The sequence below is a fragment of the Lissotriton vulgaris genome, chromosome 9 (assembly GCF_964263255.1).
Source record: "Lissotriton vulgaris chromosome 9, aLisVul1.2, whole genome shotgun sequence".
NCBI lineage: Eukaryota > Metazoa > Chordata > Amphibia > Caudata > Salamandridae > Lissotriton > Lissotriton vulgaris.
Genome location: NC_141697.1, coordinates 167,702,526 through 167,724,250, shown reverse-complemented (window position 1 = coordinate 167,724,250; position 21,725 = coordinate 167,702,526). Strand labels below are relative to the sequence as shown.

The 21,725-nt window shown below is 44.0% G+C and overlaps 1 protein-coding gene across 4 annotated transcripts in view; it reads left to right on the top strand.

Annotated features, from left to right (window-relative positions):
* MDGA2 (MAM domain containing glycosylphosphatidylinositol anchor 2) overlaps nt 1-21,725 on the top strand; it is a 1,595,858-nt gene that overhangs the window by 1,016,198 nt on the left and 557,935 nt on the right. For all 4 annotated transcript variants that reach the window (XM_086937278.1, XM_086937277.1, XM_086937275.1 and 1 more), the window contains exon 7: nt 685-1,014. In XM_086937278.1, coding sequence (XP_086793404.1) covers nt 685-1,014 — 330 coding nt within the window. The remainder of the gene's footprint in view (nt 1-684; nt 1,015-21,725) is intronic.

Below are 21,725 nucleotides of genomic sequence, written 5' to 3'. Positions count from 1 at the left end.
TGCACTTAAAACTTTTTGATTTTCAAATTGGTTTTACCAAAATCAGTATGCATGCACCTCATTGCATTGAACTTCCATAACCACTCTACTGTCACACTATAGGGCCAGCCCCCAAGTGAGTGTTAAGAGAAACTATAAGAGTATGCTTGTTGTGCACACCTTATGCTCTATTAATTTACTGACTTAGGCCACCTTGTTAGCTTTTGTAAGTATAGTGTCATTTAGGCAAGTGCTAGTTATTTTCAAGTAGGCGCCAATTGTACGGCCAATGGTAATGGTAGGAACGTAACTCCAGACCTTGCCATCACTTAACCCTCCCCATCACCATGTCATTCCGAGTTCATTACCCAGTTATTCGGAATAACATATGGGATGCAGAATCACTGCATCTGTTTTTGCCTATATTCCCCACTAACAGGCCATTTTCCAGGTTTGTATTTCAGCTCCTTTCGGTTGATGAAACTGTGCTTGAGTTTTACTGCACCCGGTAATCCAGGGATGGTAGAATTTAGAAACCTGTAATACCTGTTTGACTGGCAACAGGAGATAACATCTGGAACTGCATTACTGATTTACTGTTGCGCTGGACAAATAAAAATGTTTCTTAAAGTAGTTAAAACACTTATGTTTTAAAGTTCTACTGAATTATCATAAGATTAATGGTATTATTTTTTTTATCTTTAGCATTGAAAAAAGGACGTTTTTGGATAACGCCAGATCCATATCACAAAGATGACAACATCCAGATTGGACGTGAAGTGAAGATCTCCTGCCAAGTAGAGGCAGTTCCTTCTGAGGAACTCGCATTTAGTTGGTTCAAAAATGGTCGTCCCTTACGCAGCTCCGAAAGGATGGTCATCACGCACACTGATCCAGATGTTTCACCAGGAACAACTAATTTGGACATCATAGACCTAAAATTCACTGACTTTGGGACGTATACGTGTGTTGCATCTCTCAAAGGAGGAGGAATATCAGACATAAGCATTGATGTTAACATATCAAGTAGTACAGGTAAGAGTTCAGAGTTTCTCAATGAGTGATGTTATCATGCTCTGCTAAAAGCTATTTATGCATGCCATCAATAGCAATACAATGTGTGGAATGTGTTCTTATAAGTGGAGAAGAAAGGATTTCAAATTGATTCACCATACCAGAGCAGCTTGATTTTACTCAAGGCTTAACTGGGAGCCGCAAGCAGCCCTGGGAAATATGTTTAGAACCAATGCATTCAGCCAGGGAGAGTACTAAGTCCAGCTGTTTCTAAAAGGGTTAGGCGGAGAAAGGGTTCTGTTCCCTACATGATGTTCAATATATGGGCCGAATGATTCATTTCATAGCAACATTTCCAAATATATTTCGTTCATCGGAAGTTTAGAAGAGATACTCATATACATCATGGTGCAACACAGTTTTCTGCATCAACAAACAATGAGTGTGACTATAACACAAGCCATATGTTTTATAATTATATTTTGTTGTTTATGGCATATCATGTAGATCAGTGGTTCCTAAACTTTTGACTCCTGAGGACCCCCATTGAATCACTACTGGAAGCCGGGGACCCCCAAGCAATTTGTACAATTTAAATTTCTTTTTAAAAACGCCTTTTGAAGCAGAGGCATTTTCAAGAGGGAGACAGCCTGAATTTGTACTATTGGCATGGACATGTATGCATACAGTAGTGTATTATTTAGTGGTTCAAGTCTCCTGCTCTCAGCCATAGCAGCACCTCTACATTCTCATTCCAGAGCCTTGAAGTGGTGACCCTTCCTTACAGCAACAGGTTGAATGATTGTGAATTATTAGCATTTTTACCTATTCACAGTTTAAGAAGGTCTAAAATATTATACAATTATGAAGCATTATATAAAAAAAGACATGCCCCAAGGAGTAATTAATATTGTGAAAATTCTAACAAGATAGTGCACAAAGCAATGAGTTCAGTGTACGGAACAAATTCAAGGTCTATATTAGGAGTTCATCATGGAAGTGCAAGAGATGGCAGTAAGGTATCTGCACAGGAGGCATATTGTTTCAGCGAGATCATGGAACAATGCTATGCCAATTACCATCAACCCCTGTTAGACATAATCTTTAGTCACAGACAGCAGAACAACATTTTACCACCAAGGGGTGAGCAGTGCAGTAATGTCATATTTCGGAGAGGCCTCGCGTGGCACCTGACATGACCCTCTCCTGTTAGGATGCCCACTGCTCTGTACCTTGCCAACAACAAACTGCAAAGGCTACACAAAATAAGAGCTTGATATGTCTGAATATGAAAGCTTGACCGCACACATAATTCACCCAAGGGCTTGTGGAAAGTGAGCAATCAGGCAGTAGCACGAAAATCCTACTGCTGATCCTGGCTATTTTTACCTGCCTGCCAAGTAACGGTAACCTATACACATGTGCCTTTCAACGCTTTATTGCTTTTATTTTATTGCCTGTATTTTCATTGTTGTGTCTGTGACTGCTGTTGTCTGTCTTCCCCCGCTGCCTGTACGTGGTCCATTCCCCTTTTCTTCTCTCTGTTCCCCTCGTTGTCCCCGTGCTCTCTCTGCCCGGTCTTTCCTTCTGTACCCCTCGCTGCCCTGTGTCTCTGCCCGCTTTTCCCTTCCGTTCCCCTCGCTGCCCCTGTGCCTCTCTGTCTGTTCTGCCTTCTGTTCTTAGCTTCCCCTATATTTCTGTATTCTTTATTTTGCCTCTGTGCCACTCGTTTTTTGTGCCCGTCTGCCCTCTGTGCCACTCCTTTTTCCCTCATTTTTGTGCCCCTTTTGCCTTCTGTTCCACTAGTTTTCCCCTCATTTTCTGTGCCTTTCTGCCCTCTGTTCCACTCGTTTTTTGCGCCTTTCTGCCCTCTGTTCCACTTGTTTTTCCCTCATTTTTTGTGCCTTTCTGCCCTCTGTGCCACTCGTTTTACCCTCGTTTTTTGTGCCTTTCTGCCCTCTGTTCCACTCGTTTTTTCCCTAGTTTTTTTGTGCCCTTCTGTCCTCTGTTCCAATCGTTTTTTGTACCTTTCTGCCCTCTGTTCCACTTGTTTTTTGTGCCTTTCTGCCCTCTGTTCCACTCATTTTTCCCTCGTTTTGTGTGCCTTTCTGTCCTCTGTGCCACTCGTTTTTCCATTGTTTTTTGTGCCTTTCTCCCTTCTGTTCCACTCGTTTTTCCCTTGTTTTTTGTGTCCTTCTGCCCTCTGTTCCACTTGTTTTTTGTGCCTTTCTGCCCTCTTTTCCACTTGTTTTTCCCTTGTTTTTTGTGCCTTTCTGCCCTCTGTTTCACTCGTTTTTCCCTCTTTTTTTGTGCCCTTCTGCCCTCTATTCCACTCGTTTTTTTGTGCCCTTCTACCTTCTGTGCCACTGTTTAGGTCTCGCCTGTCAAAGCGCATCGAGCAAGCGAGACTATGGGGGCTTATCCACTCTTTGTCCAACTTGCAAGGAATCGTGGCGATTCCTTGCAGTGCCCGTGACTTTTAAGCTCAATGCGCATGCGCATTGAGCTTAAAAGCGCGTGCACATGCCCCCAGCCGCCTGCCTTGCCTACTCTCCCGCCCCCTCACTTCTTGATTGCACGTCCGCTAGGCCGTGCCTCCCTTACTCTCCTCCCCTCGACGTCTGTTCCCGCACTCCTCCCACACCCCCGCTCCGCCCCCTCCCGCGTCTGAAAGCTCGAACTTTAAATGAAGAAAAACAAGAATGCTGCATATTAACCATCAAAGTAGGCGTCCATAATACTTTATTTTCCATTTCGACTTAATTATATTTTATTACCTGTTCAAAATCAGTTTTTGCGTTTTGAATCGTGGCATTAGTACGTGCTCCGTTCAGTGTTACAAATATCAAGGAAATAGCTTCAAGATGGCCGCTTTTTTTTACTTACAATACACTTCCCTTCCGTTGCTTTACGTGCATGGGTTGTAGGCGTTCCCGCACTCCTCCCACACCCCTGCTCCGCCCCCTCCCGCGTCTGAAAGCTCGAACTTTAAATGAAGAAAAACAAGAATGCTGCATATTAACCATCAAAGTAGGCGTCCATAATACTTTATTTTCCATTTCGACTTAATTATATTTTATTACCTGTTCAAAATCAGTTTTTGCGTTTTGAATCGTGGCATTTGTACGTGCTCCGTTCAGTGTTACAAATATCAAGGAAATAGCTTCAAGATGGCCGCTTTTTTTTACTTACAATACACTTCCCTTCCGTTGCTTTACGTGCATGGGTTGTAGGCCTATCTTCGTTTTTTTTTCTTCATTTAAAGTTCGAGCTTTCAGACGCGCCCCCTGTTGTGTTGATTTTTAGGTCCAATTAGAAGCGGTTCGGTATGTTTTTTTTTTTTACATTTTTTTAGAACTGTATTGACGGTGTTCCTTTCGCTCCGCCAATATTAAAAGAAATGTATGCCCCATAACAATAACATTCAGCAGGGGTATGCGTGTTGTGTGTACATGCCAATATAGTTCTCAATACGTACTCTTCTTTGGGGCACACTATAATCTGCTGCTCATATGCAGCCATATGCATCCATCCAATGCCCTCTTTCCCACCTCCTCATACCACTGTGCTCTTTCCTCTACAGCCCTTCTTCCTTTACCTCGGTGTAGTGGGAAGTTAGATTGACAAACGGAGAGATTCAAGGTAAAGTTTATTACAAGCTCATACAAGGGCCCACAAGGAGCCTGTAGGTCGATGTGCATCAGTGGCATAGCGGGCACAGCGTCTGTGACAGCTGTGACGTCACATAAGTCATCTCCGAACATGCAGTACGTAAGAGAGGCGGACAGCCGTCGCCAAGAGCTTCTGGTACCGGAATTCACAGAAGGTGGGTTAACGGGTAGTGGGTGTGACCGTATATAGTCACTTCCTGTTATAGACATAAAAGATGTACTAGACGTCATTTTCAACTCCTGCCATGAAATTGCTTTTCAAAGGAAACACCCTATGTTCTTTAAGCTCCCGAGAGTTAATAAAGTAATTCTACCATACAACTTATTACGTTTTCCAGACGTAATTAGGAATAGCTACTAACTTCTTTATGTACTGATAGTCTTATGGTTGGCATTTTTAGGTCTCACCCTCAACCCCTCACCCTCACTCACCCTCACCCTCAATCACCCTCAACCCCTCACCCTCACTCACCCTCACTCACCCTCACTCACACTCACCCTCACCCTCACTCACCCTCACCCTCACTCACCCTCACTCACCCTCACCCACCCTCACCCTCACTCACCCACCCTCAACACCTCATCCTCACTCACCCTCACCCTCACTCACCCTCAACCCCTCACCCTCACTCACCCTCACTCACCCTCAACCCCTCAACCTCAATCCCTCACCCTCACTCACTCTCAACCCCTCACCCTCACTCACCCTCAACCCCTCACCCTCACTCACCCTCACCCACCCTCACCCTCACTCACCCTCAACCCCTCACCCTCACTCACCCTCACTCACCCTCACTCACCCTCACTCACCCTCACTCACCCTTACTCACCCTCACTCACCCTCACCCACCCTCACTCACCCTCAACCCCTCACCCACCCTCACTCACCCTCAACCCCTCACCCTCACTCACCCTCAACCCCTCACTCACCCTCACCCTCACTCACCCTCACCCTCACTCACCCTCACTCACAGCATCTTCACTAAATATATTTAATAAACTTTAAGCTATTGGCAATATAAAATAAAATCCATTTTATTTACGTATTAATTATTAATTTTTTTTAAAAGCCATTGATTTTTTTTATATCAATACATATAAGTCACATATAAGTCCCGTTAATACAAAACATGTTGCTTTACAAATGCTAGAGGTGTCACATTTACAAAAATTATAACTATTGGCTTTGTAAAGAAGAAAGCTATTAATTCAGCTATTTAGAAAAAACAACACATAAATAAAAAACAAAAAAATAAATAACACCTATAGCTCAAACTTTACTACTGCGAGACCTATTGCATTTCCAATGCTTGTTTTTCCTTGTTTTTGTGCCCCTTTTGCCTTCTGTTTCACTCGTTTCCCCAGCCGCTGTGCCCCCTGCGGCCCCGCCCCCCTGACTGCCCACTGACCATTCGCTGCCCGGCCTCCCAATTGTGTTGCTGAGGTCTCGCCGCCCCTGCGCCAACATTCACAGCTCTTGTGTGCTGTGAGGACGCATGGGCATTTCATTTTTCACTACGACAACAGGCACTCGAGTCCAGCGGACCCACTGGGAATGTCTTATGGACCCCTGGGGGTCCGAGGACCACAGTTAGGGAAACGCTGATGTAGACATTTATGTGCAGCATGGGTTGACTTTTGCAGTTATGTGCGGGTGGGCAGTGGCTTCCAGAAAACGGTGGGTACAGTTCTTGGCTGAAAGTCAAGTCCTGAGCTCAACCACAGCTGCACATTCAAAGGCTGTGTGTAGCAGGCGTTGAACACCCATGGAGATATTGGCACAAGACTTCTCCACTATGAATGACAAAAAGGTTAAGTGTAGTAGGGGTTTTTCATCCAATAATTGTTTTATTTGACGTCAAGCCTTTCAGCCAACTCTTGCAGTGGTCGGTCATTGGAAGTGGCCATCTCTGCAGGGTGACTCTCAAACATTTTACCTTCCCCTCTCCTGCTTTGCGGAATATGTTTATGTTGGCTTTAGGACTCTATGCACTTGTACACTGCTAACCAGTGCTAAATTGCTTGTGCTTTCTCCTTTGGAGAATATTCCAGTGAATAATCCCAGCTGACCAGTGGCAACTGGCCTCCGACTGGACTTTGATATTGCTATTTCCCTAACATCTTGACATTGGAAATGTACTCCTATGGATGTTTGGTCACTAAATAAAGGTTGCCTACTTTTCAAAAATGCTTTGCTCAAAGCTCCAGACTTTCAAGGAGACCTACAGCAAAAAGCATGCAACCAGCAGTTCCACAGAGTCAAACTGAATTTTGTCCTGCACTGGCAACGTGTAGTATAATTTTTTCTCACAAAATTAGGAAAGTTCCTTTTCAGATTGGGCCCTTAAAACGTATTTGAACTTCCCTACTTTCCGGCCCTAGCATGGCCAATCTACTTGCTACATACAACTCGTGCTCCATTGTGGTTGCTCTCCAATTGTTCCTAGATCATATCTACTGCGACTATTAAGTAGCATTGGAGTTTTTGCACTTTTTTGAAGTTATTTTCACTTAAAGATGTCTTCAATTTCCTCTATTGGATTTTTTATAATGTTGGTGTGATTTTGCTTATGAATTGTTTCTCTATTTTTATAAATTGGGTTGAGAGCATTTCTTGCATTGTTTTTGAAAAGTTTAGCTATTTAGGCACTTGCTCTTCACATTTCCTCTTAGTTAACCTTGTCTGTTCTCTGCCACTCCTACCAGGGGTTAGGCTTAGGTTTAAAAAATGGAACTTGTCATAAAGCGTTAACTGTGATAACTGCTGGCTTCAACTTTTCGATACTGATTTTTAGGTATGTTTGAGTAATACTGAAGCCATGTTTTTAACCTTATTTTTGGGATGCTTTAACCACTTCCATGCGGCCGCTATTCTGCGCCTGTGCGGCAAAATCACGAGTGGGTGGGTTTATGACGCGAGCGCCGTAGTGCATGACGGCTGGGGGCTGTCATCAGCATGCAAGGGGTTAAAACTACAGAGTAGCCCACATGTGATGCCTGCCTGTTCTGACATTGTTTCACATTCTATATCTTGTTACTGTGTTCTAGCTAAAAACCAGGAATGCCCATTAAAAGTAAGCAGAGTTACAGTTTTTAAGGTGTAGAACACAGGTACTGGGTATGTTTAGCAGTCCCCCAGGTGAGAAATACATTATTGTCAGAAGGCTGATAAATGATTGGGGAAGTGGGTAACCTTAAAACCTTAATGAACACACCCTAGTTTGCTCTCAACACAGCTCTCTGTGAAACTTTGATTAAGCCCAGGTAGCTGTACCACATCCAGTTATCATCTGTCCGTAGAAATACAAGTTACGTTGATGCAGTACCAATAGTATTAAAGCCAATAAAACAACTCAATATTATTCCACCCCAGGTTAGAACAATAGAGATCACAATTGTATAAGAGTAAACGCAGATTTGTATTTTTAAAGTTTTAAAGCAAAAAGAGGCTAGAAAATGTAAAGTGCCAATGCAAAGTGTCATTTCATTGATGATATGGCTCTAGGTGCATTATCAGGCTGACTGCAATGGAGCGGAACTTGGATCCACCAACTAGGCCGGTTTACAATCGGACTTGGACGGGGCACGATCAAAATATGAAGGTGGCAAGGGGACCTTAAAGTCGAATGTGTTGTAGTCAAGCTCCTTCTGAGATTTTGCTTTTGATGCCTGTTTGACTTGGCATCCTTGGCGTGTTTTCCCCTGACATTTTGCCTCTACCCACTCCATTTTTTACTGTGCTAGATTTCGTTTTTGCTGGCTTAGATGCTTTGGGCACTTTGCCACTGTTGATCCGTGTCAAAGTGCAAGTGCTCCCTGTATAAATTGTAATTATGATTTACTGGTACATCCCTTGCAAATTGCACTGACTGTGACCAGGGCCTGAAAAGCAAATGCTTCTACTGGGCCTGTAAAACAACAGAAAAAATGCCAGTACCGTGACCTCTACTAGACAGAATTGAATTGTATCAAACAGAGAATTAAACTGAGTGCAAATTCGAACAATTTATCAGAATGAATCACTGGTTATTTATCATATGTTTTTTTAGGAGTTTTTTTTGTTGGTTATTATTCACCAAAGATACACAGAAACAATTAAAGAACAAACATTACATAAATCAATTTTCATAAAAATGACATTAGCCTAAAATTGTGCAGTACCTTGTCTTAGTTTTCTGGAATTGGCTAAATGTTTAAGCACTCTTTTCTCCAACTACAGAGAAGGTTCCTCCTAGTCACTGATGCAAGACCTCAAGGCAGGCTTCGAGGCACCACGTTTCTATCCACTGAAGGTCAGCATCACAGTGCACACAGTCCAAATAACAGAAAAAATAGCAATTTGGAGGTGCATTCTACCTGTGAATCTTCTATGACCGGTCCTGCCTATGAAGCTATTAAGAACATCCATATTAATTTTATCTTCCATGGAAACATTTGCAGTAATAAAAGCAACATCAAACATGATACCATGTTGACCTCTGTTTCTGATGAGATCACACACACTATTTGCATGCTGCACAAATGGCGGTGAAATCACTGGCATGTGTCATATACTAAATCATAGAAATAAAATTGCAGGCAATATGAAAAGTAACGTTGCAGGTGCATCATCACTAAAAGTAAACCTTGTGTTGAAGAAGCACTTGATATACGGAAATCATGAGTAACCCTGGTGGCACTAGAAAAGATCCAATCAGCTCCATCTTTATGAGACTGCCTTCTGAAGGATGGCTCTATATAGCAATCAATCAATCAAGGTGTTTGTTAAACATGACTACTGATCCGCAAGGGTCTCAAGACGCTAGGGGGCGCAGGTTCCAGTCCATCAAGGAGGGGGTCTGTCAAAGAGCCAGGTTTTGAGGTTTCTTGTGAAGATGGGAGGCGATGTTGCCTGTCAGAGGTGGAGTGGAAGGTTGTTCCAGGCTCTGCCCACGAGGAAGGAGAAGGAACAGCCTTCCGTTCTGGTCTTTCTGGCACGGGGACAACATCGTCGGAGAGCTGGGCTGATCGTAGGGTCCTTTGGGGTGCGTGAAATTTTAGACGGCTGTTCAAGTATGCTGACCCGGTGTCGTGGAGGGCCTTGTGAGCGTGGGTTAGCCTCTTGAAGGTGACTCCAGCTTCGAAGGGGAGTCAGTGGAGAGTGCGCAGGTGCTGGGAGATGTGGCAGTGTCTTGGCAGGTTGAGGACCAGTCTTGCGGTGGCTTTTTGGATGTTCTGTAGCTTATGGGTGAGGTTTTTGTTTATTCTGGCATAGAGTGCTTTGCCGTAGTCGAGTCTGCAGGTGCCCAGGGCATGAGTGACGGTCTTTCTGTGTGCGAGGGGGGTCCATTTGAAGGTCTTACGTATGAGGCGGAGGGTTTTGGAGCATTTTGAGCTCTGAGTCCAGGATGATTCCCAGGTTGCTTGCATGGTCCGTGGGGGTGGGTGGGCTTCCGAGGGCGGGGGGCCACCAGGTGTCGTTGCAGGTGTCTGGGTTTGGGCCCATGATGAGTACTTCCGTTTTGTTGGTGTTTAGTTGTAGGCAGCTGTTTTTCATCCATTTGGCGACGCCTTCCATGCCTTCTCGAAAATTGTGTCTGGCGGTGTTGGATTTCTTAGATAGGGAGATGATGAGTTAGGTGTCATCTGCGTATGACACAATGTTGAGTCGGTAGGTTCTGACAATGGGGGCGAGCGGAACCATGTAGACGTTGAAGAGCGTAGGGCTGAGGGTGGAGCCCTGGGGGACTCCACAGGTGGTAGGTGTTGGGTCTGAGAGGAAGGGGGGAGTCTGACGTTCTGCCAGAGAGGAAGGAGCGGATCCAGTTGAGGGCCTTGTCTTGGATCGCTGCTTTGTGGAGTCTGCGTATTAGGGTGCGGTGAGAAGCTGTGTTGAATGCTGTAGAGAGGTCGAGGAGGGTGAGGGTTGCTGTTTCTCCTTCGTCCTGTAAGGTGAGGATGTCATCTGTTGCGGCGAGGAGGGCAGTTTCCGTACTGTGGTTTTTTCTGAAGCCGGATTGGGAGGAGTCAAGGATGTTGTGCTCTTTGATGAATGTGGTGAGTTGGCTTTTGATGGCTTTCTCCATTGACTTTCACTGAGAACGGGAGCAGGGAGATGGGTCTGTAGTTTTTGAGGACGGTGGGGTCCACCTATAGAAAGCTAGAATGCGAAATTTAACATGATTAGGTATATGGAATTCTCCAATCACTTGGTAGTGCACAAAATAAGAATGACATATTTACCACTGTCTACTGAGAACATTCTTGGAGCTGGAACAAACACTGAAAAAAGAAATCAGATTCTACCTGACTACTGGGAAAAGACTGAAGGACACCTTATCTCGATCTTTTCTTTAATCTTGCTAGATAGAAACAAAAGGCAAAAGGTCCTCCTCCTCTGAGAAGATCCAGTGGAGCAGTTGTTAATGGATCACAGTGATCACTGAAAGAATCCAGGCAGTAAGAGCAGTTTGGTACCTATAAGTTAGCCTTGAGGTCCAAAGGGAGGTAGGAAGTTTCATGAGTGATGTCTGCAGCATCCAAAAACGTTTGATATATTGTGATTTTTCTGAATTCTGGAGGACATGGACAAGACACCAAAGGTCTATGAGGAAAGTGTGGCCTAGTCAGCTACCGATTCTGTTTTTTAATGTTTTCATCCCTATTTGATACTACCATGGTGTTGCATTCTCAAGCCTAATCATAGGGCTTAGGACTGGTGTGAGTCAACGAAATTACCTCCCCTCGCTACAAAATCGACTTTGTTCTACTCTGACCTTTAGCAGCCAAAGCTGAATCCTTGAGTGGTAGATCACTGACAGCATATCCAAAGTCAAGGAACCCATGCTGGTTCATCATCCTTTCCTGCCCCACTGAAGGATATTGAGAACTACCTAATTTGCAAAGTCCCAAGGTAAAAGCTATGATTGGAGTGACCACCTAGGATTAGTCGACCTCTGCTCCATTGCTGTCAGCCTGAAATCATGTCTAGATCCCAATCAACTGTGAAACTTGACTCTGCTTGGCACTTCGTGGGTTTTATTTAGTGCATTTTACCTTAAAAATTCAAAAAACTATGAAGCACATGCATCAACGAAAATACTGATCATAAAACGGGCCGATTCTGTGAATCGACCCCTTTGCCACACGTATTTTTGCATTTGAGATGCAAAAATGCAAATTTTTGAATGCATTTAAGGAATCGCAAATTACGATTCCCTATTTGGAATTCAGCAAGCATTTCCTAAATACAACTTCGTGCATTTTTCAAAGTGCCATGTGGTGCACTCTTTAGGGCATGTGTACGCGCCACATGTGCACACTCCAATTTTGGGGGTGCATCAGGGTGGCCTTTTGGCCCCCTTGCACCCTTGAAATTGCATGCGCAATTTGCAAGTACCTACTTGGTATTCGCAAATTGGGCATGCAATTCCCATTCATTCCTATGGGCCTCTAGGCCCATAGGAATGAATGGGAAGCTAGTCCTTAATTGTGAATTGCAATTTGCTATTTGCGATTAAGGAATACATAGGAATTGCTAATATTTTAGCGAATCCTACATGCAAAGGCAATTGTGATTCCACAATTAGGATTCCTTAAACATCGCAGTTATGGAATTGCAATTGCCTACCTTGATGCATGTGCCCCTATAACTCTGGTTTCCCTCCACAACTTTAATCTTTTCTATATCTTTTGTCTATTATTTTATTCTTGATTTGTCTAAATTGGTTTCGTTATGTAATTGTTGTTTTCTAACGTTCTAGAACACAGTACATATTTCTCAAGGAAATTGCCTGAAGCAGGTGCCATGGCTGCAATAATAAGCAGAGATTCACATTGAACTCTATTGAAACCTGTCCACATTGTCATGAAGTTGATAAAAATAACGAATGTTGTGTACATTGGTGACCATTCGTGGACATATTCGTGTATTTAAATTGAAGACAATCTTTTTAGAGAAAGAAGTTGGTGATTTGGGTTTTGCATCCAGGTACACCTCCATTGCCATCCTCCCAAAAAGAAACATTAGCAAAATTCATAAAGCAAAAATAGTTACTTTTGCTAAAAACATCTGAGAACGAGAGCCTGTGTTTCTTAACCCTTTCGATGCTCATGACGAGCTCGGCTCGTCATGATGCACAGTTGAGCTGTGCTGATGACGAGCTGAGCTCGTCATGACACCAGCAAAATCGCAATTTTCAGCACAGGGGGGGGGGGAACGCCTAGCAGCCAAGGTGTTAATATAATCATTTACTAAGGAAACCTTGGTAGGATTTCAAAATCCCTTCATTAAGTCGAATGCATCTCATCTGCATCTCTGAGACATTACTGTGCTACTCATATATCAATGCCATCCATAATGTGTCTATTCTCGAACGTCTTTGACCAACCTGATTCTTTCTATCTGCTTGCTATTCTCACCCACCCCAGCTCTACTCTTTTGTATATGTGTGGTGAGGATTTAGAAATGAAGTGCACCCTACAACTTCACTAAATGAATAAAGAAAATAAAGCAGTCCCCTTAGTCAGATTTCAGAAACATAAATCTCAATTCATGTCTGGAGCAAAAATATAAATTCTCGTGAATACCAATTCATTTAGGAAAAAGGCACATCTGTATGAATGAAAATTGAAAGCAAATGGTCTCCTAGAGGAATTAAGCCATGCCTAAAGTAAATGTTTTATAAATCAACACATAATGACTTTGAAGTGCTGCATTTCCTGTCTCAAATGACCTTTTTAAAAACACGTAAACATAATTACATGGAAATGCTGGTAATTAATTTCGGAGGAACTTAATTTTGACACGTCAACGCTTTCAGCATGTTAAAACCCATATGTGATACGTCTTACACTATAATGTATATTTCACTGCTTGCCTGATAGAGCAATAAATCGTCCCGAATAGCTTCTTTTTGGCATGCTTTTCACAGAAAGTCCGATTCACGAGAGATATGAGGTCATCTAGTGTAAAAAATGTCTAGTCTTCTCCTTCAGTCACTCAGACTACGCTAATCATCAAACAATATGGTGTAACTTTGAGAATTGGAGAAAATATGAAACACTAACGCTAAACCATGTGGCAAGCAAGATGGCTCTGTAAGTTAAGAAATGTGATCATATTCAGGTCATGAGTTTGAATTCCGGTAATGCTTCTTAACCTTCCATCCTTACTACGTCAGTTAACTGAGTGACATTTAACTTGCAGAAAGAGTCAATGTGTGCTTTAACATTTAAATATAATAGTTAAATAAATATGCACATTTTCTAGAGGTACAGTGACATTCAAAGTGGAGGGGGTTCTGTACCTCAACCATTTTGCATACTTATTCAAGCTTGTTGCGGCACTAGGATAATGCTTTTAAACTGAGTGCAGAAATTAATTGTAAAAGTTTGTGAATACCCACAGAGGTATGTCAGTGTGTGTAAACACCATAATTCAAATACCAATCGTATACTCTCTAAGGAACTCACTTCTCTTCCCCTTTTCCAAGCTTTACCCCTGTGGAGAATTTTCTGTAGTAGTTGAGTGCCCAAGGTCAGAAATTCAACTTTTTAGCATACAAACTTTATGACAACCAATCATCCTCTCTTCCATTTGAGCACTTAAGATAATAAAAGGCAAGGAAAAATATTTAAGATTGGGCCACATACTTCAAAGTTCTTAAAAAACAATTCACAGACTCAGTATAATGTGATTATATTTTGGCTACTTTTAGGTCATGTCATATGTCCAGAGTTATTTTGTGTTTTATATGAGTTGCTAATCTACAAGTGATCTCCTATTTTAGCAGTACATACATATGTTCATTATTTTAACAAAAACTGGTGTTAATATTGTTTGGCAGTACTGATGGAAATAAGAAAGACATCATCCAAACTTAAATTTGACCTTACATCCCCCAAAAAATATTTGTTAACGAATGTTAGACCTGTCAACCTTAGGGTGGTCTTCCCCCACATTTTTGCCTGCTTACCTCCACTTTCTACTGTGTCTTTTTATTGGCCTTAGGACTCTGACAATTTACCACTGCTATCCAGTGCTAAGGTGCAATTGCTTCTACCCTTAAACATGGTGACGTTGGTATATTACGTGAATGGCATATTTAGTTTACTTATAGGTCCCCTGTAAAGTGGTATACCATAAACCTAGGGCCTTTAATCTGAATGCTACTAATGAACCTGTGGCACTTAATGTGCCATCCACCTAAGTAGCATTTCAAACATTTATCAGGACTGAGATTGCAAGGCCTGTGTGTGTAGTGTATTGCCACATTGACTTAACATTTAAAAAACACTTGCTAAACCTTAATCTCCCCTTTTATTACACATGCCACCCCTATAGTAGGCCCAAGGTAGCCCTATGAGCAGGGTGTTGTGACATAAAAAGTAGGACAGGTACTTGTAAGTTGTATAGGTCCTGGTAGTGACAAACAGCAAATTTTGTTTTTCCCTACTGTGAGGCCTACTCCTCTCATAGTCTAGCATTGGGAATTCTTTAAAATATACTTTTAAGCTATAATTCCTAATTAGAAAGTAGTAGATAAATAATGTTTCATACATTAGGAATGGTTATGGTAAATCCTTCTTAGTGGTAAAGTTGGATTTGAATAACTATTTTAGAAAGGCCACTTTTAAAAAGTGGACATTTCTCTGCTCTCAACTTAGCTCTGTGTGCCTGCAGTCTGTCTCCACCACAATGTCCATTCTGAGTGACACCTACACCTTCTGCATTCCTTTTAGACAGCCACAAACACAAGGATGGTGTTTGTGACAGTGAACTCATCTGCATTTTGACAGCCTGGGCAGGAAGGGGGAGAGGAAGCAGACACGTACAACTGAATAGGCTGTGTCCTGTTCCCACACAAAGGACTGATTACCCCCACAGGTAGCCTGGCAGATACTGCTGGGAAGAAAGGGGACCTGTGCACTTCAAGGAGGTGCTTTCAAGTTACCCCTATCTTCAAAGATACATTTGGTATTGGGGCTCTGACCCTACTAAGACGGTACACTACTGAACCTGTGAAGAACTCTGCCAGGAGTTAGGTCTGCTGTGCTACAAGGATTGCCACTCTGATTGATGGAGTGTTCTAAGGAACTGCTTCCCTTCTGTGCTGAGCTACCCCTGGTGCCTGCTGATTTCTACCCTGCTGAAGACAAGGAATGGACACATCTCACTTAAACGCAGAGTGACTCCAAGGGCTTGCAGGCTTGCCACCTGTTTTCTTAAATCTCAGGGACACATAAGGCTTCTTGTAATTCTATTAGTGCTGCTGGACTTTGCCATCTATGAACCCTACCCTTGCCTGAGGTGCCCCTCTAGTCTTGGGGCTTCTGCAGCTGATTTGCTATGACATCGGTGCATCATCACCAATGCACAGATTGTAACGGATGCAGTGCCCTTCGATGTTAACTTAGTGCTGATCAAAAGACATCCCTGCGTGGCTCAACAACAACGAGGTATCCAGCTGCAAGGTTTGACGATGATGCAGTGCCAATCCGAAGTCCCAACTGCAAGGCTCGACTTCAATGCATGAACCCAACTGCGTGAACCAGATCTGATTCACGCAATTGGGTTCACACATCGGACGTTCGACAACTACGCTTTGCTTCATCCAATGCACTTTTTCAGTGGACCATGCACGAGTCTTGTAGCCGGCTTGCCCTCCATTGCCGTTGGCCTGAACTTTGGATTCTCCCCAGTCCAGCATGACCACAAGTAACATTTTAACACTACTGACTTCAAAGCACTGTTATTGGATTTTTGTTGTTTTGGTCTGATTTACTCAGATAAATGTTCTCTATTTTTCTAAACCTGGGTGGAGTCTTTTCTTTTTTTTTTTTTTTTTTGTCTTTTTTTTTTGAGCTAGCTTCCAGGTTGCTATCTGGGCTCTTGTCAGGGGTAGGTGTTGACTTATTGGGGGTAATTGTTGAACCAATGCGTCCCAAGGAGGAACGTTTTCCTGTTATTAAGTCTAAAGACAAACGCTTTTCAGTAAGGGCAATTTCTTTTTCTAAAATCCCCGTTGCCCGGGTTATAAAATCATCTAAAGTTCCAGTAGCTTTCCCATTGTTCGTTTTTACAGTTACCTGTCTACCCTTCCCTGAACGCAAGGACATCATGTGAATTTAGTATATCGTTTTTTTTATCTATAAACAAGTAAAATTTAATACAAAGTCTTAATACCAGTTAATGAAGGAAAGTTCTGGAATTACCAATGAAAGAGAGTGGGCCCAACCCGACCTTGATCGTCCTTGGATGGCCTTAGACGGTCCCGCCCTTGTCCCGGGCTTCTCCCGGCGCGCTCCCGCGCGGCGTGTACACAGCGAGCTTTTATGACAAGTGGCGTGATTGGCGGGTGGGCGTGGCCGGCAGGGAGAGCAGCCCAGCTGATGGCGATTGGGCGCGCATGGACTCCTGGTCCACGGAGTCCCTGCCTGTGCTAGCAGCCCTGCCGGTCGTAAGACACCAGCCCCTTGCAGAAAGAACAACGGCCCCCTCCTAGGCAGCCACGCTGCGGGACCCGCGAAGCGGGTCCGGCGAGTTGCAGGCGCTGTCTCCGGTCTCCACTGAGAAGGGCTCCCGCTGCTAGAGTCCGTCAGTTACAGGCGTTTGGTGAAAGGTCCCACCAGGTAGGAGGCAGAAGACACCTTTATCCGTGCGCGGGTGGGCGTGGCCGGCAGGGAGAGCAGCCCAGCTGATGGCGATTGGGCGCGCAGGGACTCCTGGTCCACGGAGTCCCTGCCTGTGCTCGCAGCCCTGCCGGTCGTAAGACACCAGCCCCTTGCAGAAAGAACAACGGCCCCCTCCTAGGCAGCCGCGCTGCGGGACCCGCGAAGCGGGTCCGGCGAGTTACAGGCGCTGTCTCCGGTCTCTGCTGAGAAGGGCTCCCGCTGCTAGAGTCCGTCAGTTACAGGCATTTGGTGAAAGGTCCCACCAGATAGGAGGCAGAAGACACCTTTATCCGTGGGCGGGTGGGCGTGGCCGGCAGGGAGAGCAGCCCAGCTGATGGCGATTGGGCGCGCAGGGACTCCTGGTCCACGGATTCCCTGCTTGTGCTCGCAGCCCTGCCGGTCATAAGACACCAGCCCCTTGCAGAAAGAACAACGGCCCCCTCCTAGGCAGCCGCGCTGCGGGACCCGCAAAGCGGGTCCGGCGAGTTGCAGGCGCTGTCTCCGGTCTCCGCTGAGAAGGGCTCCCGCTGCTAGAGTCCGTCAGTTACAGGCGTTTGGTGAAAGGTGGAGTCATTCTGTGGTTTTTCATTGTGTTGTTGTGTGTGTGTTTTATGAACAAATACTTTACACTTTGCTTCTTAAGTTAAGCATGTCTGTGTTGTGCCAAGCTATGGGGTGTGAGCACAGTTTAATTTCAATTGTGTACTTAGCTTAACCTGACTAGGATTGCGGTCCCTACTTGGACAGGGTGCAAACCTTTGCCATCTAGAGACCCAATGTCTAACAACCCAATACTACCTCACTTACCTGACATCTTTAGTGTGGTATTCCTGCTACGTTTTTCCTACTCCCTCATATTTTTATGAAATTCATTTTTATTATCCACTATACTCTGTGCACTTTACCACTCTTAACCAGTTCTAATGTGCTTGTACTCATTCCCTAAAACATGGTAAAGTAGCTTACACCTGATTAGTAGATTTCATTTACTTACAAGTCCCTAGTAAAGAGGTGTACCATATACCCAGGGCTGGTAAATTATATTCTACTAGTGGACCTTCAACACTTATTGCACCACCCGCTTAAGTAGCCCCTTAAAACATTCCTCAGACCTGCCACTGTAGCCAGTTTTAATTTGCCAATTATACTTGGGAAAATACTCCCGTTCCAATTCTTTAAACTCCTTTTTTTAAAACACCCCTAAGGCCCTTGATAGCTCATAGGGCAGTGTGTATTGTAAATACAAAGTTGGACATGTGCTTTAAATTTTTACATGTCTAGGTAGTGAAAAGTTCACAAATTCATGTTTCAATACTGTGAGGCCTACCGCTCCCATAGGATAACATTTGGTTACCTTATTACATTGAAGTATTAACTTTGGATTGGGAACAGGTAGAAAAGGCATGTCTGGTATCTAAGGAATTATAATTGAAAATCCTCATTAATGGCAAAGTCAGATTTTAAGTCACAATTCAGAAAATGCTCCTTTTAGAGAGTTGCAATTTTCTGGTCATAACCATTTAGTGCCTGCAGTCTGTTTGTTGGTCTCATGACTTTGTCTAGGTGGCCCTTGCAATTCGCCATTGTGATACGTCCCAGACAGTCACACAATAGAGGGATTAGGTATTACCTGAATGGGCCATTTCAGGCAGGATCAGAGAATGGAGCTGTGCACAGCCCCACTTGGACTTGAAAAGATTGTGTTTCACCTCTCACATAGAAACCTTCACACTAGCCTATTGTGCCTGCAGACAATCTGGGAACAGGGTTGGGGGGCAGGAAATTCCATATACATCTGTGGGGGGAATGCTCCAGACGTTTCTCCTAATTCAACAGGGGCAACAGCCATAACAATAGGATTTTCAAACCCACTCTTCAGTTTACTTCTGGATCTGTGGAACGGCTGTCAGAGGGCTGCCAGCTGCCTGTGGTCAGCCATGTACTTCAGAGGACTGTGTACTGCACCAAGAAAGATTTTTTACTACCTGAAGCCATCTGTGTGCCCTCAGAAGACTCCCCTGCTGCTTGAGACCTGTGTTCCTGCTTGAACCCTGGAATTCCAGAGTGACTCCAAGGGCTAGTTGGTTGACCTCCTAATCAGAGACTCAAGGACAGAAAAGGCTCCAACCATCTTGAACCCACCCCTGGGCCCACCCTGAGTGAGGCCTGACCCTACTAGTGGTACCCCTCTAGTCCTGGACCATTGGAAGTGGTGCTAAAGGTGCCCAGATAACCCAATTCCAAAACTTGGGACATAAAATATTTTCTGCCAAAAAGTGCTCAGAGATTGGGACCTAGGTGCTCACTGATCTGACAAAGAAGCATCGCTGCTTGACTTCACTCAGCTTCTGCTATGTTGTTCTCCACAGCAGCAATTCCTTTTCAGTGGCTCCTTGAAGAAGGGTATCCGGCCTTGGGGAGCCCTCATCAGCTAGAAACTGCAGTCTCATCCCACTGTATTTGTACCTCTAAAAAAGAGACTAGGGGCCTGAATTTGATGTTAGTGGTCTTCCCCTGGACCACTGCTGTGGCAGTCTGAGGAAAATCACCAAGCTGTCTGTAGTCCTGCCTGCCGGATTGCAACACTAATCCACTGTGGGTATTGCAGCGGCATCCTGGCGGCACAAATGTTTAGCTCATAGGAGAGCCTAACAAGCATCCGGTCTCTGAGACAGCACCCCCAGCATGTCCATGCATGATGTGACATGCACCATGTTGTGCATGCCACACAGTGCATGCATGACTGCACTTTTGAGGGAGCACATCATGTACCACCCGCACGCACACCCATGGGCAGATATGCACGGGGTCCTTTTGGGGCCCCTTTACATGCCTTTCCACCAAGCATTTCATGCTGGGCGCCCGCCATGAAATACTTGGAGGAAAGGCAGGTCGAAATCTACTCGTCAATGCCAGCATTGGCACTGCCGCAGTTCCCGCCTGCTTTCCCCTCAGCCACTGCTGTGGGATCCTGGATCCTGATGCATCTTCCAGAAAACCCTGAACCAGATTCCAATAGTTTCTTATTTCTGGGCAAACAGCCAACATATGCACATCATCTGCGGCCAAAAATCTACATTTCGGGCAATAATATTCTAGACTGGAGAATTTCATGAGTTTTTTGGGAGATATATATGCCCTATACATAGTGTATAAATGGTTCCGGTTTAGAGTGGCCGGCTTTTCCACAGCCTGCAAGATGGTGAATGAATCAGTCCATAAACCCATGGAGATTTCATTATCTAGTGTTGGTATATTGTTCCACAATTTTTGTATCTCAGGTTCGGAGATGTTCTCAGCTTCTAGCATAGCTGTATTCCAGTACGAAATTTGATTTTTCCACCTATCTCTTCTGAATATTAAATCAAATTTAGGATTGGGTTTATTAAGATTCCAGGGTTTAGTTAACCACCATCTGGACAGCTGATGATATTTAAACCTATACTAGACTATATAGTGCCTCCCAGCTGAGAAGCTGTGAATCTTCTTGGAGATCCCCCCAACACTCCAGCCCAGCTGTCCTAAGGGGACGAGATAATTGGTCTTGGAGGCAAGCCGGAGTTCCAGGTGATTCCCAGATCGGAGCCTGCTCTGCATAATAAGGTATATCAAGTTTCTGCCTCACAAAGACCCAATTCCTTATAGCTGTCCCCAGAATCTTAAGTCTTATTTGTTTTTTAAATTTCGGGTCACCGTACTTAAAAAGGAAGTGTGATTGGCACTGTGGTACCTACTGCAACAGAGCTAAAAATAACAAGCCTAAAGACGTTGCCTCTATCTAACCTGCCAGAAATCTAAAGTTTTTAAAATGAAACGCGTGACAGTACACAAGTAAATCGGGAAGGCCAGACCTCCTGTTTTTAAAGTCCTCCTGAGCTTTTTCCAGGATACCCTTGGCGCTTTTGAATTCCAGATAAAGGAACCTAGTTTCCCTTGCAGTTTTCTAATCGATAAAGCACGAAAAGATAAGGGGATGGAATTAAATAAGAAAGTGAGTTTAGGAAGGATGATCATCTTAATAAGATTAACCCTCCCAAAGATGTTTAAAGGGAGGGATGACCATCTTTGCAGAAGGGCGCAAACATCCTTGGATACCTTATCCAGGTTGATTTTAGTAATATCTTCAATTTTATGGGCCAGCAAGACCCCCAAGTACCTCATTTTTAACTTGGCTCCCGCTGTGCTCACCTCTTGGTTCCACTCCATAATCTCGGTTTTATCTTTGTTTATGGAGTAACCGGAAACCTCACCAAATTCCTCAGCGAAATATACCATTCTAGGCAGCGCAACCCCCGGGTTTGAGGTGTACAGAAGATCATCCGCATATAATGCGAATTTCAATTCTAAATCAAAAATCTTAAAGAGTATAAATGCCAAATCAGATCTAAGTAAACAAATGAAAGGCTC